Raw genomic sequence first — 22,995 nt, forward strand, 5'->3', positions numbered from 1 at the left:
GAGGAATCTTATCCTGTACTCACAGGTATCTAGGATACTTCTGCATATCATAATGAATTGTTCTGCTGAACTCATGTCTCATATATTAAACAGACAGATTATTGAATTTTGAAATTTTCTGTTTCCTAACAGTTTCAGACTAAAGCAATTCCTATTGAAAGGTTCTGGTAGAATGTCTTTGTATAATTCCTTAAGGAGGAAAAATCTCCAACTACTCTGCCTGTTTTGACTAGCATGGGAGGGACACACACAGGACACTGATTACTGCTTGGGCAGTAGAACAGATAATGTCATTTCCTGCTACCAGCAGCTGTGGGGAAGCAAGCTTATCCTGAAATTTGTAAAACTAAAAATAGCTCTAGCACTAGAAAATTTACCTTTTAGACTGTTTCTTCAAAGTCAGTAAAAAGTGCCTTTAGTCTACTGTACATTCACATGAGACTGTGTGACAACAGCTCTTTCCTGGAAAGGGCTGTTCACAAAATTTGGCACTTTTAGAACTGATGCTGAATGCAATTGCAGATGTCGTTCTCATTTTTTAGTGCACAGACCTTGAGGAATATTAGTGCTGGATTCCTTTAAAAAAAAGCTGTGAAGCTTCCAAATGCAGCATTATTACATCGCCCCTGTTACCCAGGGTGTCAGCAAATTTTCTGACAAATACACTCAAGATCAGCCTTTACCACAACACTAAGTCTGGTCAGGATTATCTGCACCTCTTGAGCAAAGAAATCAGTCTTGCAATGCAGTGGTTTTGTATGATGACAACTAAACTAGAAAGTGCTGAAATACTACATAAACTGTCCTTGCACTGGCAATTATAGCCGAAGTCTAAATCACCTTTAACCTTACATTTGTTAAACTTAATGGAATGAACTGTTACTGCTCTTTACAAGTCAGGTTTTTCCATACTATGAATCATCCTTGCCACTGCTGAATCTTTCAGGCTTTCCAACATCCTTTTAAAAGCAGCACTATATTATAATAGCTGTCCAGCTAATAGTTTATACAGATGTAGTGTCACCTTGCTCCTTTCATTCATTTAAGAACTCTGCAAGCACTATTTGCAATGGGATTGTACTGGAGCACTTCCTCAATCCCACAGAGTGATCCTTAGATCCTGTCTGGAATCAGAATTTTCCAATTTGGGTGTTGTGTCATCCCACAGCCGTCTCTTTTCCTCTGGTCTAGGACATGACTTCATGTGTTGAGCAAGTGCACAGTAGAACTGGAGGACACAGGGTTCTTTTTTTCCTTCCAAACCTATATGCCACTTGAACTTTTAAAATAGGATGGAAAACATTCTCTATTTGCTGTGCTGGGATCTACATTAAAATTACTCCTTTCCCTGTAAACTGTTCCCCCTCTGTAAGACAGCTTCCTCTATGCATTCCCATATTCCTCCAATTATTTTCCCAGAGAGTGGTAATGCTGCAGTCAGGCAGCTGTCAGGGTCTTAAGAGATTACTGGATCACACTGAGTTTTTTAGGACCAGTGCTTTTCTTTGCAAATAAGTGTGTGTTCTGGGGACTCACTTAAAAATGTCAATTTACCAAAAGCATCCCTTTTACCTGGTATGACTCCTAAGCAAAATAGTTTTGTGAAACCAAGGAAAATTGGTTGGAGTGAGGTTTTTTAGAATGAGTGCTGTTTTCAGATCTTAATACAGTTCTGTTCTCATCTGCTTCAGACCTTACCCATGAACACAAGCGTTGCTTTGCTTTCTGTTCTTCCACCTAATTTTCTATTACCAGGGGAAGTAGTAATAGAAAATATTGCCTGTAGTGCTAGCTGCTGGAAGCAGGTGCTCTGCACCCCCTCAGTTCTCTAACCTGTTTGATAGGTCATCCTAGTGAACACTGACAGGCTACCTCTTAACCCTTTTTTCTTCTCTTTATGTTACCTGTTTTACACAGTTGTTCACATTATCAGCCTCTTGAAGGAAGGTTTTATTTTCTTACACGCCAGTTATATAAGCAGGGACTTGGTCAAAGAACATGCAAAAGAAGCTGCACAACACAGGGTATTGCACATTGATTATCTTTAAAATAAGTAAGTACAAATTATCAGTCCATAATTTAGGGAGATTAAGGAATCAGTGGTTTGAGTTAGTGGGATTTTTCCTAGAGAAAGGTAACTGCAGATGGTGTCTTTAGTGGAAAACAATTACACATGAAGATCCACTGAGTGGGCCTTTCACCCCTGTACTACTGCACTGCCAGCCTCAAAGCACAAATAAATTGTGAGGAGCCGGTTCAGCCAGCTGTCCACAACTGCATTTACCAGCAAAGTGGCTTTATATGCTCCCGAAAATGTTGTCTTGTGAGTAGGCACACCAAAATGAAGGTTTTTCCATGCCTAATTGTTGAGGTGCATGCATGCTTGATAGAGGGAAGAACACTGAAGTCTGGCATGTTCAGTGCAGAACGTGGAGGTATTGGCACTACAAGTCATGACTCTGAAGAGATAGGATGGAAAAGGGATAAATGAATACAGCAACACAAACCACAAAGGGCAAAGATGGGGTGGGTGCAATCACTCCCTTGCAATATCAAGTGCTGCTATCACAAAAACATAGCAACATTGCAAAGACCTGTGCAATCCCAGTTTTTCAGATGAGTTAACTGTTGATTTTTTTCGCTGCTGTTGATGTAGGAAGAAAGACTTTTCCTAGAGAAAAGATATTCATTTATATTTTTGTGAATCTCTCATATGCAAAGGATTGCAGTGCTGCAGTTAGAAGCAGAGCAGTGTCAGTGCAGGCAGCAAGGAAGAAAGACCTTCACTTAGAGAGGGCAAGCAAACCTTACCTCCCACTTTGCCTGTTTAAGTAAGTGTGAATCAGTAACCAACTTGATTTGCTCACTAGCATTTCTATGTCAAACATTTAAGCTAACCTTAGAGTAGAAAGGAGGTTATAGCACCATTAGTGGGACAGTAAAGTATCTCACTTCCTCAATAAAATGCTATTCTGTATTATTTTAAGCTACTTTTATAGTTTTACAAGGTGTTGCTTCCTTTCTAATACAGACATTTCACTCCTACTCCTCACATCAAAAATTCCTCCCTCTACTGCCGTTCACCCAGTGGTACCCTTCAGTGGTGAGGGCAGACTTGCTAGCCTCTTACTCACATTTTCTGACCTTTCTGCAACAGTTTTCAACAGCACAGTCGGCAAATACTGTGGCACTGGCCATGTTAACCACTTTAATGCTGAGCGCTTCATGGAGGGGCACCCAGCACATCCATTGAGTTTTCATGTAATGATTTTTCTAAGTAAAAAATAGAAGACGCTAATACAGTTGCAAACAGATCTATTTCTGAAGCATCTTCTCAAAATCACAGAGAGATAAAGTCTGTTTTCAATCCTTGTTTTGAGAGGTAACACCTTTCCAGGATGCCGAGTCTGAAGTCAGGTCAGCAGCTTTCTGAACCACGTGAAGACTGCTTTTTTACAAATGAAGTTATCCACAATGAAGACTCTGCAGTAGATGATCAAAATACAATAACCTTGAAGGAAAACAAGATTGTGTTTCTGTTACAGGGAACTCTGATGAATCAACATATTCTGCTTGATTTGTCTGGTCTCTTTGGTACATCTTGGGAACAACCGACTGAGCAAATTGAAGGCAGCAGAAAAGGTTGATACTTTTTCACTTTACTACCAAATGCAACTGATCATTTTTTTTTAAGATGGTGAAATATTTCCAGATTTGTGAAAACATGTTTTGATACTTAGCCTTTTCAGAAAATGAGTGTTCTGGATAAAGAACAGGATAAAGCTAACATGGGCTTTGTTGCATGGGACTTTTCCAGTAAAATATCCCAGCTTCTGTTCTTGTTATATGATAGAAGGATAATTTGAGAGAGAAACAGGCTCCTTAGACACATGCAAAGCTATGTAGGCATGAATCATACACGGCAGTGGGCCCCACTGTTTAAACAAAAGGAGCAAAAGCTTAAAAAATAATCACAAAGATGGCAAACTACAGTTTGTATTGCAGATTGCATGTAAGGACAAACATCCTTGTAAAACTCACTAGGTAAAAAATGTTTGAGAGAAGAGAGGACAAAATGCCTACTGGCTTTTGTGGATTCCCTTTCTTCATGCAGACATTTCTAATGGCTGAGTCATGCCAGTTTAATCAGCTCCTACATACTAAATCCCCCTCTCTGCCGTGTTTGCTCATTACTCTGCATGCATAAGCCCCTCAGCTCTACTGCTGGCTAAATATACTTCCCTCACTGGCTGGTTTGTTTTTGTGTGGCTGCACAAAGAGCTGTCCTGGCATAACTGAGGGAATGACACAGAACTGGAAATAAATGGCAAATGCAGGAGCTCCTGAACATCTCTCTAAAGCAGTCAGCAGGTGAGAGGCATGTTCACAGCAAGATGACAAAAAGGCAATCACCTTTCCCTAGGCACAAGAGGGAATTTAAGTTCTTAATTCATAGTCTGGCATCCTGTTACACTCAAGTTCTCTGAAATTCAGCATAGTATATGACAAGTGGAGATGTAACTGGGGTCCCAAGGTACACAGCTGTTCAGAGACTCAGCTGAACAATTCAGAGATCACTCTTACAAAAAGTTTTAATGCTGGCAAATACACCAGGCTGAACCAAGCCCAAAGCCCTGCTGCTTTTCTGAGCACAGAATCCAATTTCTTTTTCTCAAACAGCATTCATAGCAAGTTGTAAGATGTCAAAGATAGCAGCAACTCAGTTCTTCCTACTTATCTTTACCTACTACAAGCTAATCCCTCAGTTTGGGAACAGGTGCAAACAAACACAAAATAACATTAGAACCTCCTCCCTGAAGGCAGGCCACTACCACTACCCTAGGTGGCAGCAGGATGGAAGAGCTAAGAGGGTTGTACTTCTGAAGGGTCTGTCAAGTGTTATGTCAGTTAAAAACATTTGCTGCATGGGTTTCCATGAAACTGCCTCTCCTGCATCTGCTGGTAAGTAATGTCTGCACCTCAAAGATAGCATTGCTTTGTGGCACTCACTCTCACACAATAAGCACTCCTTGTATAATCCATGAATAATGATATAAAACAGCAGAATAATCCCCCTGAAACCAGTGGTTACCACAGTTAAACTGTTAGCCTATTATCTATCCTCAGGGCTGCCTTTGGGCTCTTAACTGCAGCTAAAATTGATTTTCCTAGGGATTATACTTACATAAGGACCAGAGAGAACCTAAATATGGAGTGCTTGTTACCAGGCAGACCAAAAGGTAACCATTGAAACTCTTCATAGCATCATGGCATCTTCGTAGCAACCTTAACATCCCTACATGTGAATGCTCCTCGAGTACTTGTAAAGGCCACAACTCTGCAAACAAGTCATGCAAAAATAGAAATAAAACCACTTCCTAGTTTTTCTTTCTTTGAAGCTCCAAACAGATTTAATTAAAATAAAAAAAAAGTTGGTTTCTACTTAGTGGCTTCATTATAAAAAGAACAGCTATAAATAGAAACTGAAGCTGTAACAGAACAAGATGAGAATTTAATGTTCTTGCAGTGAACTCCCTTCAGACTACTTTAGCAGAGGCCCAGGCTTCTCTAGTATTTCTTGAATTCCAAGTTCATTGTTTATTCTTCCTGATGAAAAATTAGACACAGACAACATTATTGCTTTTATTACAAAATGTAAATAAATTCAAAAATTGTAAATCTCTGTGTACATTTTATTAAAAATGAAGTGAACTGTCAGTCCTTTAGAAGCTGGTGTCAGATATGGCTAAGGAAACTGATGAAAAAGATAAGGAAGAAGATGGTGAACATTAACTATTTGTTATTGATGCTTGCTCTTCATATTTTGGTGGTGGTTCAGAAGAAAGGTACAGCATTGGTAAAATATCTGAAGGTGAGCTGCTTCCAGAAATTGTATATACAGATTCATAGTCTCTAACAGCAACTGTTCTTTCATCATCACCAAGCTGTGCTCTATAAAACACAAAACTATGTGTTAGCATAATTCATTTATCTACAGTGAGTGAAATTTGACTTGATTTATATAAAGATGCACACACTTCCTAAAAACCCCTGAAGCAAAGAACTTGCATAAGCATTAAGATTTCATTTTATGGGCTACATTATGACTCTTCATATGAAAAGTCTATAATTTCAGAGGGGAAGGGCAAAACAAGCTCCCTTCTAACCTTTCAGATCACCAGTCACAGCCTGGCTTATGGTTATTAGCTGCTTTTGGCTGTGCTGTTTCACAATCTTACTAAACCTTCTGATCCCTAGCTCTTAATGTATCTTCCCTTTTGTAGTGTATCACATACACAGTCCCCTTCCTTTATGAAAGACAGTTGCTAGTCTCAGAACTGCATCCAAGAAAAATCACCATCCCTAGCCTTTTGAGATCTTACATGAAAGGCAATCAAACTTTTACTAGGAATTCCAGCAATCCATGGCAGACTGAACATGACCATATTGCAAAGTTCCCAGTGACATTCAGGGTGAACAGCCAAGTACTCTGTCTTCCTCTAACAATCATAACTGTATCAAAATTGGTTGAACCCACATTGTTCTGGTACTTTGCTCATCTCACCCTGGAGCTGGCCCTCAGCATATTGCTTCAGCTGCTTGCCAAGGAAAGGCAAGACCTGCTTGCTCCTCATGATTCACTTCCAGAGCTGACTCATACATCTGTATCCATATAAACACTGAGTGAGGAGCACAAATACAGAGCACAGTCACCTCACCTTCAATGCTGTTACTGCTCTGTGAGGGTTTTCATAGGAGAGGGAAATAGTACAAGACAAGTGCTGAGGTGCTATGCAACAGATTGCAGGAAAAATGCAAGCAGTTCTGGGATGAGACCATGACTCAGCTTACTAACAGCTCTCATCCAGCACCGGCTGCAGCACTGTGTTTGCTGACAGAACACTGAGCAATGGATTGAAGAGGCAAATCACCTTTGTCCGGTAGTTACCAACATGTGAAATGTGTATCCCCTGCCATATCTGGGATCTTCAACCATGGCATTGTTATGAACAATGAGGCCATTGCTCCTCTTCCATGAAAGTGCTCAGGAAGCAAATTGCACGAGTCAAGATGCCCTAGTTGCCAACAAGTGCTGAACCATGAGAGAGCAGGATTGAGGCAGTATCACACTCAGAGGTGGTATCAGCTCAGCAGGTCTCTGTGAGGATGCTAGTAAGCATGGAAAGACACCAGCTAGAGCATGCCCATCAGAAAACACCACAGGGCAAGGTCAGACATTCTGGGCTCGCTACCCAAGCCTGAGGTGTTTTATCCATTCCACTAGATGCTACCCCAAAAAACTGCTTCTTTGTGTACATATGTTCACAAGACAAAGAAATCCACACAAGCATTAAACCACATCCACATGATGTTCCAACAAGATGGTGACTCCACCACTTCTCCTGAGCAGCCTGTTCCAATGCTTTACAAGCCTTCCCGCAAAAAAACCCTTTCCTAATGGCTAAAATAAACCTTTCCTGGCACATTGTAAGGGCATTTCCTCTTGTCCAGCCACTTGTTATCTAGCAAAAGAGGCCAATCCCCATCTTGCCACAACCCACTTTCCAGCAACAGAAGAGAATAATAAGGTCAAGCCTCCTTTTCTCCAGACTGAAAAACTCCAGCTCCCTCAGCAACTCCTCACATGACTTGTGCTTCAGATCCTTCACCAGCTGTGCTGATCTTCTTCTGTCACATTCCAGAACTCTTTCTCACTAAGAAAGACCCAAAACTGAACCACAGAATCACAAAATAGCCTATAGGTTAGAAGGGATGTTGTAAATCATCTATTTCCAACCTCCCATGCTTTGGGCAGGGACGTCTTTCACTAAACCAGGTTGCTCAGAACTCCATCTAATCTGGCATTAAACAGTTCTAGAGATGGGACGTCCACAACTTCCCTGGGCAACTTGTTCCAGTGTCTAACCACTGTTACAATAATGAAATTCTTCCTAGTATCTGCTCTAAAATTTCTTTCAGTTTGAAATCAATCCCCCTTGTCCCATCACTATACGCTCTTGTAAAAAAAATACACTCCTCTCCTTCTTGTAGGCTCCCTTCAGGTATTGGAAGGTTGCAATCAGTTCACCCTGAAGCCTTCCCTTTTATAGACTGAACAAACCTGATTCTCCTAGCCTTTCCTCACAGGAGAAGTGCTGCTGACCTCTGTCATCTTGGTGACCTCTTCTGGACTCACTGCAACATCTCCCTGTCCCTCCTGTGCTGTGCCCCCAGAGCTGATGCAGCCCTGCAGGTGGGGTCTCAGCAGAGCAGAGGGGCAGAATCCCCTCCCTGCCCTGCTGCCCACCCTGCTCTGGATGCAGCCCAGGACACGTGTGGCTCTCTGGGCTGGCAGTGCCCATGGCTGGGGCAGGTCCAGCCTCTCAGCCACCAGCACCCCCAATTCCTTCTGGGCAGGGCTGCTGGGATCTGGTCATGCCCAGCCTGTGCTGGTACCAGGGCTGCTCTGACCTACGGGCAGCACCTTGCACTTGGTCTTGTTAAAACACATAGATCACCATGGACCCAGCTCTCCATCTTGTCCAGGTCCTCCTGGATAGCATACCATACTTCAAATCTGACAACTACACCACTCAGCTTGGTGTCATTTGCAAATCCATTCGTATATGTCATTAATAAGATATTAAATAACACTAGTCCCATTATGGACCCCTGAGGGACACAACTTCTCACTGAAGTCCACAGGGTCTCTGACCTCCTGCCTCTGGATGTGACTGTCAAACCAATTCCACTGAACAGTCCACCCACCGAGTCCATCTCTCTCCAGTCAAGAGAGAAGGATGTTGTGGGGGATTGTGCCAAAGGCTTTACAGTAAAATAAAGACAAATGACACCTGTAACCCTTCTCTTGTCCACTGATGCCATCACCCCATTGTAGAGGGCCGCTGGCTTGATCAGGCAGGATCTGCCCTTGGTGCAGTTGTGTTGTCTGCCCTGAATCACCTCCCTGTCCTGCATGTGCACAGCTCTAGGGGCATCTGTTCTGTGATATTCCCAGGCAGGGGTGGGGCTGGCAGGTCAGTATTTCTCAGTACGCCTCCTTTCTACCCTTCTTAAAGGTGGGTACAGTATTTTCCCCTTTTCCAGTCACCTGGGACTTGTCCTGACTGCAGTGACTTTTTAAATATCAGGGAGAGTGGCTTGGCAACTACATATGACTGACATCTACTGACAATTCCCTCAGGACTCTGGGATGTAGATCATTGGGTCCCACAGACTTATGTACATTCCAATTCCTCAGATAGCCATGATCCTGATCTTCTCTTACAGTAGGAGAGACTTTGTCCCCTCAGTCCCTATCCTGCTGTCCATCCATCCCTGAATGGGAGGAGAGGTTGCCATTCAAGACAGAGGTAAAAATGTTGTTGAGTACATTGGCCTTCTCATCCACTGTCATCACTTTTCCAGCATTGTTTAATTGGGAGACATCCTTTTTTAAACCTTCTTTTTCTGGTTAATGTAGTGTAGAAGCCCTTCCCATTATTCTTTGTGTCTCTTGCCAGGTTCAGTTCCAGTTCTGTTGCCTTGGCCTTTCTCATGGCCTCCCTACACAGCTGTGCTTCATCTCTAAACTCTTCCTAGGTCACCTGTCCTGGTTTGTTTCCCTTAACTTTGACCAGCAAATTCCTACTGAGCCATGCCAGTCTCTTGCCCCCCTTGGCTGATTTCTTGCTCCTGAGGATTGCCAGCCCTCATGCTGTGTGCAAGCGTTCCTTAAAGATCTGCCAGCTCTTTTCTACTCCCTTGTTACTAAGGGCAGTCTGTCAGGGCATCCCACAGACTAGGTTCCCAAAGGACTGGAAGTCTGCTTTCCTAAAGTTCAAGAGCTGAACTTTTATTCCTTAGCCAAGCCCTATCCTTCAGGGCTGCAGCACGTGATCCCTGTAGCCCAGGCTGCCTCCAGTCCTGGTGTCCAGTTAGCTCACTTGCACTGGTGACCAACAGATCCCGTACCACATTCCCTCTGGCTGTCACCTGCCCCAGGAAGGTGTCCTCCACACATTCCAGGAGTCTCCTGGATTGCCACAGCCCTCCAAGCTACTTTCCCAACAGCTGCTGGGGTGGCTGAGTTCCCCTGCAGGCCACCACCCTCGGGCACAAGGCCTCCTGTGCTGGAGTAGGAAGGTTTGGTCCATGGGCTCCCCTTGGTCAGGTGGCTGTAGCAGAGCCCGGCCAAAGGCTCCCTTTGCTGCCTCAGTCTCTGACTCCTACCCACAGCTTTTCACCTGCTCATGGGTATTCTTCAGGGACAGCTCTTCACATTCAATCCACCTCTTGCTGTACAGAGCAATCCCTCTGCCTCTACTTCTTTTCCTCTCTCTTCCGAACAGCCTTGCAGCTATTAAAAGTCACACTCCAGAAACAGGATTCATCCCACAAAGTTTCAGGAATGACAACAAAGTCATAGTCTTCCAGCAGCACAGTGGCTTACAATTGCTTCAGTTTGCTGCCCATACTGTGTGCATTGGTGTAAAGGCACTTTAGCTGAGATGCTGGCCATGCTGCCTTCCTAGAGGAACATCCCTTAGTTCCTTTGAGATAGCTCTCAGTGTTTTCCTCCTGTCTCCTGTTACCTTAGAAGCCCTTGCCTCAACTGCGTAAGACTGCAAGCATGCTTCAGTGTGGCCAGCACACTCCAGATTCAGAAGCAGAGGACCACTGCAAGCATCTTGTTCTTCTAATCTTTGCCTCCCATCCCACAGTTTGCCAGGAACAAGCAAACTGTCCCCCTGCCCTTGAACAGAGGATTTAGATGCCCTGGTCCCACTGGCCACACTACTGTTGATACGGATGCAACTGGCTGCCTTGACCACTTGGGCACACTGATGGCTCATGCTTAGGTGCTGTTGGCCACCATTCCCAAGTCCTTCTCTGCCAGACAACTTTCCCCACACTCATCACCAAGAGCAGCAGTGGTGCTTCCAACTATTACCAAACCAGTTATATTTCTGTAAGAGCTTGGAAAATTCTTTTAACATATTAAGTGTACTATCCCTATATTCATGGTTAATGCTTAGTTTTGTCCCATACAGTGCTTAGTACAAATACAGACACTATTGTGGGTCCTGTGTTATTTCCCTACATCTCTGACTAGTTAGTCTTATTCCAGTTAATGGTGACTAATATGTAGTAGCTGATACCTTAGTTTTGAGAAAAAGGATTGTATGTCAGAGCAAAGAACAGTAAGAGAAGTACATTATGACCTGATGACTGATTTGAGACACTCTCAAGGAGAAAAGATTCATCAGACGATCCGGAAGCATATCCAAATAAGTCCATGGAAATAATTAGCATATATTAATTAGCATATATATATTCAGGAAATGTGATGAATATGTATTAGTTTCAGGAATATAACTAGGTCTGTTAGGTTACTGAGCAAACATGATGTGTGGAGAACTACCCATGCCTCCAGCACTGCTAATAAACTGAGCTGGCTTTGTAACCTAACAAATTGGTCGCAGAGTTTATTTCCCAGTTTCCAGTGACACCATGTTGCACACAGAGTCTTGTGAATTAAAGTCATTAAATGACAGTCCCACATAATTTACAGCTGAAACCCAGGCTGATGTAAGACCATTCTAAAGATATTAATTCAAGTAATTTCTGAATCATTAACGGCGTGAAAATAAGTTAGGGACTCTAGACATGTGACACCTAGCTCTGACTTCTAGTATGTGGCCCTTGCAGTGACATCTTTTACCCTCAAGTTACCAGCATAGTGGTGGCAACCCAGAGGGGAAAAATAACCCTGCAAGTTCCTGTGGCACAGACAAGTCTTTGATAAGTTGGCAGCTCCTGCTCCCTGAGCCTGGTGGTGTCACTATCAGGCAATTCTGTTATAATCCACATATGTAAGGAATGCCTGCAAGGGTAAGGTACAACATCTTTAAATGAAACTAGCTTTGCAGCCTCCCTTATCAGCATGCTGGAGCTTTCTGTGATATCAAGGAATCCTTTAATCTCAACACATGGCCACAGCATGAAGAAGGTAATCAGTACCCCAAGGCCTCACTTCCTCAAGGCAGAGATAAGGGACATGGGAGAACTGAACACATTGGCAGACAAAGCAATGTCCCCAGGGTCTGTGGGTATGTGTCACAAAATACTTGCAGCTCTGTTTCCACAGAGGCTCCTAAAATCTGGCAATAAGCATATCACATCACTATCACACTGCTGTCAATGGCATACCCTCTTGGACAATCTGTGGAAGAAATCTACTGTGGGGCATTGATTTAAGAACTTCAGAAGTTCTTTCCAGTCATAATAATAATAATTTAATCCTCATAAAGGACACTCTGCAAGTGTAGCTCCCCTAGTACACAACAGTATTTAAATGCCAATTCAAGTAAAGTATCTGAAGTAAGTTGAGTTATACACTAGAAAACTTTGTCATGCCTAGTAGTTAATTCACAGTAATTATGTAAGAACAGGGTCTTGGATACCTAAAGAATTCTTGGATACCTCAGATTCCTAAAGTCAGAGATTAATGGTCTTACCCATCAGTGAAGATAGAGTGGTATGGTGGTGGATCTTCACTTGTAGGCAAAACACTCGGCGTAAGACAATGAGTCAGAGTTGGTGACATAGGGTCAGCAAAATAAGGAGGTGGTGGGGGTGGGAATACCATCACAGCATCACCTAGGGGAAAGAACACCATTTACTACCTCTGAAGAACTGAGCACCTCTCGTTATATTAACAGCATCCTATAACTTTTACTTGCCTAGCCTTTAAGACAAATTATCCCACATACAGAATTGATACATTTTAGTCTGTTGGAGTAGGTTGGAGGTACATTCTAAATAATCCCAAAATAAGATACATTCTAAATGTAAAAATAAAGATGCAGCATATTTATAACTGAAGGTTTTAATTCAGACAATATAGCAGACAAGGGGAAGCTAAAAAACACAAATATGGTTGGCTGCCTACAAGAAGCCAAAGTGCAAAGCACACAGTTACCGTTGAAACATTTTAAGGACTGGAAAGTATTTTGTTTCCCTCCCAAAAATAAAATAAGTAATTCTAAATTTCTCCATAAGTACAGCAATGCTGTAACAGAAGTCATTAATGGCTCTGAGAACTGATTTTTTTGTGCTGTGACAGTTTCCTTACTAAGTTACTTGTAGCTCAAGGCATGCTAAGCACAACTATTGATACACAGTTTGCTACATCAATATATTGTACAGCAAAAAAAATTCCACTCCGTAATTGAAGAGTTTAAACTCATGATTATATCTCTTACTGACTGATGATATGGCCACAACTTAAAAAACACAGGACACTGGTTACGAATCAGAATCTTCTGTTTAAGGGGCCTCAGTCGAATGCTAAAATAGATCTTAAATATAGTCACAGAAGTCTGATCTGCAATGTCAATTACACAGTTTGAGAAGAGAATTTGGGTTCTTATTTGTGTCAGGTTATGTTGCTTTACACAGTCAGACCTTACTTTTTATGCCAAAGAGAAATTTTCTGCCTTTTTGAGAAAGGTAACTGAACTGACCATACAGAAAGCATATGAGAGAAAGTAACATTATTCGTCTGTCCTGACATGGCAGAACTGACATGCTGGAAGTTCATACTAAGTAAGCAATAATAATAAATAAGTAATATCTAGCCATAAATTATTAGTGGAAAAAAACCCCACCTAATTCCCAGTGTAAAGTTCCAACTCAGTTTTTTACTCACCTAATGTAACCTGAAAAGATTCAGGGCTCTGAGGATGTTGTTCCCTTTCACAGGATTCTTGGTTGAGATATAAGTTTTGCTTCTTTTTAACATGAGCTGTCACGAAGAAAGACAACCCAATGAGCACAATCAAAGGTCCCAAGACTTGAAGTGACAGGAATCCACAGCCCTGGAGGTGTGTGTCAGAAGTGCCAGTGTGGTTGAGCTGTATCATATGCCAGTGAGGGCTGCAACCAGGAAACCAAATGCCCAGGATGCTAATTAACATTCCACTAGTTAAAAACAGGAATCCAAATATGAGAAACTGGGCAAACTGACAGTTCCCACGACAAAAAACAAGGCTGTACACCTGCTCATTTTGCAATTGTCTTTGACTTATATACATCCTGGCCCTTGATCGTGCCAGTAAAACACAAGCCAGTCCAGTCAGAGCCAGCCCTGGCCCAGCAGCCTTAAGGACCACATTACAGTCTCTGAGTCTTCCAGATGAACATGACTGGAGAACAAAGACTGAAAGAAAGAATCCAGCACAGAGCAACCCAGCTCCAAAAACAAAAAGGAAAAAAATAAGTTTCCCGTGTTGTCCATTACTTCCTTCACCTCCTGGTGCAGGAACAGCCACTGGATACATTACAATGGAATCTCTTCAAGCAGATGAGTTGTTAGAAATAAATGGCAGCAAACTACAGCAGATCTGTGAACGTGAAAATAAACAAACTGAAAGAAGAAAACAACCCAGCAAGATTAACTACATTATATTTCTTACTTTCAAATTTGTTACTCAGCCTTTATTGCGTATGCTCCTGTAATTTCTGTTTTGCAGTACCTCCACTATGGATTACAGGGCCAACTCAAGTTTGCTGTTAAATGCCAATGGAAAAACAGAACTTGCTTTACAATTCAACTTAAACATCTTGTAACTGCTATTGCACAGCTAAATTGTTTCTTTAGAGAAATAGTCTTATGATTAATAGGAACTTACTTTGAAAGGTTGAATATTTGGAACAAGGACAAGTTAGCTTTCCCTGTAAAAAGAGAAAGCTACAGGAAATTTTTGTGCTGAACTGCAGAAAGTGACAGCTTGTGAGAGATACTATGTTAATGCAAATGAACAATTACTACTGGACTTTTTAATCAAATAAATCTTCTATTACATACTTTCTCAGAGCATATAAATCTTTCTTCTCTTTCCACAGGCAGTAAAGACCTTTCTGCTTCTCTCTTTAAATGAGCTTCCTGTCCTACACTACTGCAAAAGCAAATACTGAGATGATTTTTGGCTCCGTTCTGAAATAACAAAGCAAAAAACATTCTAAAGACCCGTTCAAGTCTCACTGATTTCATAGTTAGAGTTGGTAAGCATAGTGCTCCTACATTTCCCTTCAACTCTCCCTACTTCTGAGAATTTTGTCTTTGCTCAAAAGATCTTTAAAATAAATTAATGAAGGTGACTCCCAGAAGACTTCTGAGCCCACAAGACTCTAGATTCAGCAGCGAAATAGAAGAAAACAGTTTTGAGGCCAATAAAAGCCCATATGGTCACATGGATACCCAATCAGCTGGATGTAGATTTACTGGGGCAAGGGAAGCCTGACTGAAAGTTAACACAGAGTTCCAGTCAGTGAGCTCTAATACAAAAAACCAAACTCCGCTGTTACCTACAAGGAAATTTCTGCTACTTTGACACGCTGGCCTACTGAGCCAGAGGGACACCAGCCACAAGATGGTGACTAGCAACCGTGGGAATCTTGGCTAACATCCATCAAAAGACAATCTGAAATGCAGAAGTTCAGACTATGGAAAATAACAAGTCTCATGGACCACAAGAAAGCTCTTCCCTACCAAGTGTAGGAAGTACTTAGGCACTAAGCTTAGGCTGCAGTGTTCTGACACTGCCCTCTTCCCCTCACCGGCAGTTGCTGATGACTGCTGATGAGGGGAGGACAATGACACACAATTTCACCTATGTCTTGGATATATAAGGACCACTATGTAGGGACTGGTGGAGTTTGCCATGGATGGAAACAGGGAATCAGCTTAGTTACTGCTGTTTGTTAGTTAACCTTCAGCCTTTTCTCTATCAACTTCTACTGTTCTGTTACTAATTTAGATGACTCGAAGATAAAACATCAAATCAGATTGGATCATCCTTACATATGCCTCTTTTACACTTATTCCACAAGAAAAATAAGGTACTATGGGATTTCTGGAAGCAAACTGTTGAATATATGTCAGCCAAAATAAGGTTCGTGTCACTCCCCAGTAACTGCAGTGCCCATGGGGATGAAAACAAAACACAGTCATAGAACCCACTAGTGACTCAAACACAATTATTTACCTGCAATGCAAGGCAATCTATTGAGTCACTATTCAGCCACTTTTAAGCGTTAAAGAACTGGCTGAGCAGATACACGAATGATGAAATCGTTACACGTTCTACTGCTGAACATCAAACCAGGCCCCCAAGAGCGCAGGAGAAAGCAGAGTACATCCCGCAGGTGAAAGGCTCCAAAGCACAAGATCTGAGAGGCAAGGAAACACAGCAAGGCAGCCACTGCAGGACGCAACCAAGCTGGCCAACTTCAACAGCAAAACTGAGGGACCAACCCTTAACACATCCCATTACTGTGCACAGTTAACCTGTAAACTATGACTGCTAAGTGCTTCTTCTGTGTTTTGAATTCAGTCTACTGAGAACCTTCTACTAAGATAGGTTTGAAAAACTGCTAACTGAGAGTCCCTTAGTAGAAGAGTCCAATTCACTTTGGGGGGAAAAAAGTTACAAAGAGCACAAAAGATAGGACAGTGTGTCATGAAAAGAAAACAAAACCAAAAACAAAAGAAACTAGAAAAATCCCTAAAAAAATTAACTATCCTGACTGATTTCAAACTGAAGACGTTTAGCCCAGCATGCTTTCAATACTGCATGAGCTGAAGTCAGTCTGAAGGCTCTAATTCTGGGCAGAAAAGTACAGACTGGAATGGTCACCTCTTCAATTTTAGTGGTCGTTGCTAAGTTAGTAAAATTCTTTCTGATAACTGTATACGCCCCATTCTCACAAATTATCTGAGCTGGCTCAGGTTCCCTGACTTACTAAGTGTACATAGCTGAGTAAAACACCTCTGAAACACACATATACATAAATAAAACCCAGCAAAGCCTGGTTTCAGACAACTGTCTTGATATACTTCTCTGCTGAGGCACATTAACCATTATAACACCAACACTCTACAGAGAGCCCTGAATCCTTTCTTCGCAGTGTGCTCTATGGAAGAAAATATGGTCCTAAATACAAGCAAATTAAAACAAAATAAAGTAAGGCAAAAAAAAGTAAATTCAAATATATATCCATTACAATGAAAAGTCTAGAGACTTGTTCTCCTTACTCCAACACAGTACCTGCTTCTCTTCCACCAATCTTGTTGTTATAAGATTAAGTTGAAACACATTAGAAATTAAGCTTGTACACATTTTCTTCATTCTTTCAGGCCACAAAGGAGGAATACTCACAACAGTCTGGTTTGGCTTTGAAGATGCGGGAAAATCCAACTGAGGACTAATTTCCATTTACACTGCCATGAAATTTTATCAGAAAACTCAAAGCAGGATTAAATTTATTTCCTGTGTTTCAAGAAAAAGTATTTTAATAAAGAGGCAAGTATTTTATTGTCTATGTGCTTGAAATACTGCCACTAGATCTCATATCTCCACAGGCATATTTCTTGTGGTGTGTTGCAATGTCCGGTTTTAAACTTCCGGGGCCCTTCCCATGTGTACCTATCCCTTCTCCCTTCCCCCTCACCCCTTGCTGAGTGTGCCCTGTCAATCAGGCTAACATACCAGCAAGGCGTCGTGTGATTCGTCGATTTCAAAGGATGCTCCTCAGGCCTGGGGGTCATTGGCCTGTCTAAGTGTCATCCTCCCTTGAGACCCTGCCCCCTTCACCTGGTTGGTAACTCACCTGTCCCCTCCCCTTCCCCTGTCCCCGAGCTTATAAAGTTAATGAGACCATGCGGCCGGCATTCTGTTAGCAGCAGTGGCCCAGTGCAGACCTCTGTACCAATGGAATAAACATCTGGCTACCTTCTAGCAGAATCCGCTCCTCTCTTTATCTCCACCATCGCCAGAAGCTCTCTCCTGAGGAGAACGGAGTCCTGTCTTGTGCCCCGCTGCACTCTGCCGCCAGCCAAGGTATCTCTGGGGTAAAACACCGCAGTGCTGCCTCTGGCCCAGCAGCGAAGGTCAGAATTGGCCTAGGCACCATCTAACTGGTTATATTGGGATACATATTCCAATATATTGGCGTCCCTGTGGGTGGCTCGACTCTGCAGCCCGAAAACGGACTCGCAGTTCCTCAGAGAAGCTTCTGCCAGCCGTGCATCCAGCTGAAAGGAGCCTGGCTTCAAGACTCCCAGCTAGAGACTTTGGGAATACTCCCAGAAAAAGTTTCGTGGACTGTTCGGCGCCTTCTGGAAAGCCCAGCTTCATTGTGGTGAGCAGATTTTCCAGAGGGAGAAAAGGGCAGCCTCTCTTGCACCCAGAGAGAGGTCCTTTTCCGGTGGAGACCTGCCTGCCTGTACCCAGCCGACAGCTTCCATTTCACGTGAGTATCTCTGCTTTCGGTAGAGCAGAAGCTCAAAAACAGACTCTGCCGCGAGTTCTGTTCCTTTTTTGCCTTTGCATTTTGGCTGCGCAGCCCCACAGACAAGAATTCATAGCGTTCTAGCTTTATTTTCTGCGTGTGTTTCACTGTCTTTTAAAATTCGCGCCAGAGCGGCCCCGGCTCAGTAGCGTGCTCAGACACGTGTTAAGAGATTCTCTTTCTCTTTCTCTTTGCGGGGGAGGGGGGGGGGGCTCTCTTTCCACGTGGCCGGGGGACCTGCGGGGTCGGGAGTGCTCTGCACACGCCGCGGGGGGGGGGGGGACGTCCCGGTTTCGGCTGCCACGTGGAGTGGCTGCTGCCTCTGCTCCGCGGGGGAGCTGCATTCCACCGCGGGGGAGGCTTTGTTTCTGCCTCAGCTCGGCAGGGCGTGCCCTGCTGCCGCTGCCCGGGAATTTTAAAAGCAGTATATACAGCTGCATTGTGAAGCTTTTGTCTGCTCGTTATCGCTTTCTATCTGTGGTTTTTTTTAGAAATCGGTAGCTGATTTTAGCTTTGTTTTTCGTCAGGCGGGATTAAGTACTTTGCTTTTTATATCTATCATGGGTTCCAAACTTAGCATTGTACAAAGGGGAGTGTATTATGATATTGTTAGCATTTTAATCAAGAGTAATGTGAAATTCTCTAAAGGAAAATTGAAACAGTTTATAAGATGGCTTTTTCTGCAGTTCCCAAACATTTCCCCTGAAGAAATCCACAATATTCAATTCTGGGATAAAGTTGGGAATGAATTGATAACCTTAGGACAATCTGGCAAATTACCCTCAGCTAAATTTGTGTTCTGGAGTTTACAAATTCGAACAGCATTGCTCAAACAAAAGGAAATGGAGAAAAAGCCAAATGTAAAGCCATGTGCCTCTGCTCTCCCTGTTCCTCCCTCTCCCTCTAAAACCCCTAAAACCTCTTTCCCCAAAACTTGGTATTTTAAAGAGTGCAAACTCATTGGGAAGTCAGCTCCCAGAGAGTGCAAGAATACCTGAGTTGTTTTGTTCACAAAGCCCTGGCCAGGCTGCGTGTCTTTCCCAATCCCCTCCTCTAAAACCCAGAGCACGTGTTAGCTTTTCGGAGAGCAGTGATGTCCAAAATGGCCCCCAGTCCCTAGGGGGTGCACAAGATGGTGGGTGCCACGTGGCATCTTCCCAAACCTGGTCTTCTTCTTCCCAAAATCCTCTTAAGCATCCCAAAATTCCTGCCCCATCCCCCTCTCCTCCTGTTCCTCGTGACACCTTCCCCCCTCCCCCCGCCTTTCCTGCAGTACCCTCAGCTCCGCCCCTCTACTCCTCCCAGGGAGCGTCTGCTGACGTGATGTCACCAGGTGACCCCGCCCCTTGTTCCCACGGTTTCCCCGCCCCTTGCCGGCTCCCTTTCCCCGCCCCCTCCCCGGGTTCCCACGGTGGGGACACACCCACTGCCTGTCCCCAAACCTGTAGCTGTGATCCCAATGCTTCTGATTCAAGGGATACAGAGCAGGGGACAGCAGACCCAATGCATGGTGCCATGTTGTCAGTGGCTCCTGTTACGTTTCAGCCTGCAGCTCAAGCAGGAGCAGCCCCAACTGCTAATTGGAGTTCTTTTGGACGACAATTGATTAAAGAGATCTGTAAATCTCATAAAGAATATGGTCCACACAGTCCATATTTCCGTGGCCTTTTAAATTCTGAATTAAGTAGGACTATTGTGGTTCCACATGATATAAAACAACTGTTTTCATGTCTCATGACATCCATGGAATTCAAATTATGGGAATCAGCATTGAAACAACTGCTAAAAGATGCTCTCCCAAGCTTACAGGCTGATCCAAACACAGCAAAAGACAACAATGGTAACCCTATCACTATTGATCACCTCTGTGGTGAGGGTCAATGGTCTTCTCCCTCAGTCCAAGCTGCTGCAATTCCTGCAGAAACACTTGAGAAAGTAAAGGAAGCAGCTGAAAAGGCATTCTTTTCCCTCCAACCTGAGGGGCCTTTTGAGCCCTATAGTAAAATCAAACAACTACCATCAGAGCCTTTTTTGAAATTTGTAGAAAGGCTAACTAGAGCCATTGAAATACAGGTTAAAAAGGAAAATGCTAGGGAAGCAATTTTAGAAGAAATAGCGTTTACAAATGCAAATGAACAGTGTCGAGCAGCAATCCTGAGCCTTCCTATGGAACCTTCCCCTACATTAAAAGATATGCTTCTAGTCTGTAACAGGAAAGTGCCTCTGATGAGTGTTGCTGAAGACTCCAGACCAAGGCTGCTGCCAAGACCACCTCAGCGTGTTGCTGTTGCCAGCCCTGCACCTTCTCTTTCAGCACAGCAGTACCCTGGGCAGCAGCAGAGACCAGCAATGGTTGAGCCCACTAAACCATGCCTGCTTTGTAATAAGCTAGGACACTGGAGTAACCAGTGCCCCCTGAAAAGGGAATTTGATGAATTTAAAAATAGCAGGGGAGGAGAACTGCAAGCCCTTCCTGGGTGTCAACAACAAAAAAACGAAGAATAAAGCGCCAGCCTGCCAGGCGTGCAGACATAAAAGGAGCAGGCCAAGAGAATAAGGGTAGCAAAACAAATCAAGCGCGCAATAATATTAACATTTGTGTAAGTGAAGCAGGTGTTTCAAAGACCAAGTCTGCTAGTCCACTGTTGAAAGTGAAACAAAATAACCTTTGTTATGATTTAAGTAATTCTGTATTAACCGCATCTTCTGTCAATGAGCCTTACAGGTTGCAGCTGACAGAGTCACTCCACCTGAAGGACACTGACTGGCATTTTGTTTCTGTAAATCCTGAACAGAAGGGTACTTGGAACCAAATTCGTTGTAAGTACATCATCACTCGGGACAAAAACACACCACAAGAGATCGAAATTGCTCTGGGAATAACAACATCAGATCCCAAGCAATTTGTTCTCAGCCTGCACTGTTTCCACCCACCCCTGTTTCTTCCCAAGGGACAAATTGTTGCTCAAGCTATCCCTGTGCCATCTTTACCTGAAAATGACGATAAACAAGGGCCCACAGTCGCCCGGGTCCAAGTTATTGGGACAGATAAACCCAAATTGTGGTGCAATGTCAGTGGGGGGGGGGAGTCTAAATGCATTGAAATGCTTGTAGACACAGGTGCAGACTGCACAGTGATTCCAGTACAAGACTGGCCAGCTCACTGGCCTTTACAAAATGTTGCTGGTCACCTTCGAGGTGTAGGAGGTCTGCAATTGGCAAGGCAATCCAAAAGCATTATTCAATTCGAGGGTCCAAACGGACAATTGGCAAATATCCGTCCATTTGTGTTAGATTATTCAGAACCTTTGTTAGGGAGAGATTTAATGGCCCAGTGGGGTGTCACAATTAATATTCCAGACTCTCCACAGCATTTTTGTGCAGCAGTCATTAAACAACAGCGCCCCACCCAAAAACTTAAGTGGAAAACAGACGAACCAGTTGATGTGAAACAGTGGCCACTCAGTAAACAAAAAATAAAGGTGCTTGAGGAACTAGTACAAGAGCAACTAAGAAAGGGCCACATTGTAGAGACCATGTCCCCATGGAACTCTCCAGTGTTTGTCATCCAAAAAGCTGACAAAAAGAGGTGGCGACTTCTCTGTGACCTCCGACAAATTAATAATGTAATTGAAGATATGGGTTCTCCCCAGCCTGGTATGCCATCCCCAACAATGCTTCCTCAAGATTGGAAATTAGCTGTTATTGATATTAAAGATTGTTTTTTCCAAATCCCATTGCACCCTGACGATGCACCGCGTTTGGCATTCTCTGTCCCTTCTATCAATTCAGAAGCTCCTATGAAAAGGTACCATTGGACTGTTCTTCCTCAGGGCCTGAAGGTATCTCCAGCTATCTGCCAGTGGTATGTCTCCTCCCTGCTTTCCCCAGTGCGTGCAGCCGCAGAGAAGGCCATCATTTATCATTATATGGATGATATCCTTGTGTGTGCCCCCAATGATGATTTACTAACACATGCGCTTGACCTAACGATCGATGCATTGATTGTTGCAGGGTTCGAGCTCCAGGAACAGAAAATTCAAAAGATGCCACCTTGGAAGTATTTGGGCTTAGAAATTGGAAATAGGACCATTGTTCCTCAAAAACTAGAAATCAATCCAAGGATCAAGACCCTTGCGGATGTCCACAAGTTGTGTGGGTCTTTGAATTGGGTAAGACCATGGCTTGGTCTGACTAATGAAGACCTTGCCCCTCTTTTCAATTTATTGAAAGGGGGAGAGGACCCAGGTGCTCCTAGGTCTATTACCCCAGAGGCACGGAAAGCTCTAGAAAAGGTTCAGATTGCAATGTCCACAAGACAGGCCCACCGATGCCGGCCTGATCTGCCATTCAAATTTATCATCCTAGGTAAATTGCCACACCTCCATGGAATTATTTTCCAGTGGGAGGAAAAACAAACACCTAAGGCAAAGGACACACCAAAAAAGGACCGGGACCAGAGGGACTCTCTCTTGATCATAGAATGGGTTTTCCTCAGTCACAAAAGGTCCAAGAGACTGACAAAGCCTCAGGAGCTGATAGCAGAACTAATCCGGAAAGCAAGGACCCGGATCAGGGAGTTAGCAGGATGTGATTTTAAGTGCATTCACATTCCAGTTGAGTTAAAATCAGGTCAAA

General features: G+C 43.4%; 1 protein-coding gene across 5 annotated transcripts in view; it reads right to left on the reverse strand.

The window, feature by feature from the left end:
• TMEM171 (transmembrane protein 171) overlaps positions 1 to 22,995 on the reverse strand; it is a 65,713-nt gene that overhangs the window by 36,718 nt on the left and 6,000 nt on the right. For 2 of the 5 annotated variants that reach the window (XR_012578244.1, XR_012578243.1), the window contains exons 2-3: positions 13,715 to 14,408; positions 12,522 to 12,663 (exon numbers count right to left, since the gene is read on the reverse strand). Coding sequence is in view for 3 of the 5 variants with exons in the window: in XM_074533287.1 (XP_074389388.1) it covers positions 5,790 to 5,952; positions 12,522 to 12,663; positions 13,715 to 14,345 (936 nt within the window). In the remaining 2 variants the exon portion in view is untranslated. The other 3 variants (XM_074533288.1, XM_074533289.1, XM_074533287.1) reach the window with 3 other exon arrangements.

This window comes from Zonotrichia albicollis, chromosome Z, assembly GCF_047830755.1.
Source record: "Zonotrichia albicollis isolate bZonAlb1 chromosome Z, bZonAlb1.hap1, whole genome shotgun sequence".
In the NCBI taxonomy this organism is placed as follows: domain Eukaryota; kingdom Metazoa; phylum Chordata; class Aves; order Passeriformes; family Passerellidae; genus Zonotrichia; species Zonotrichia albicollis.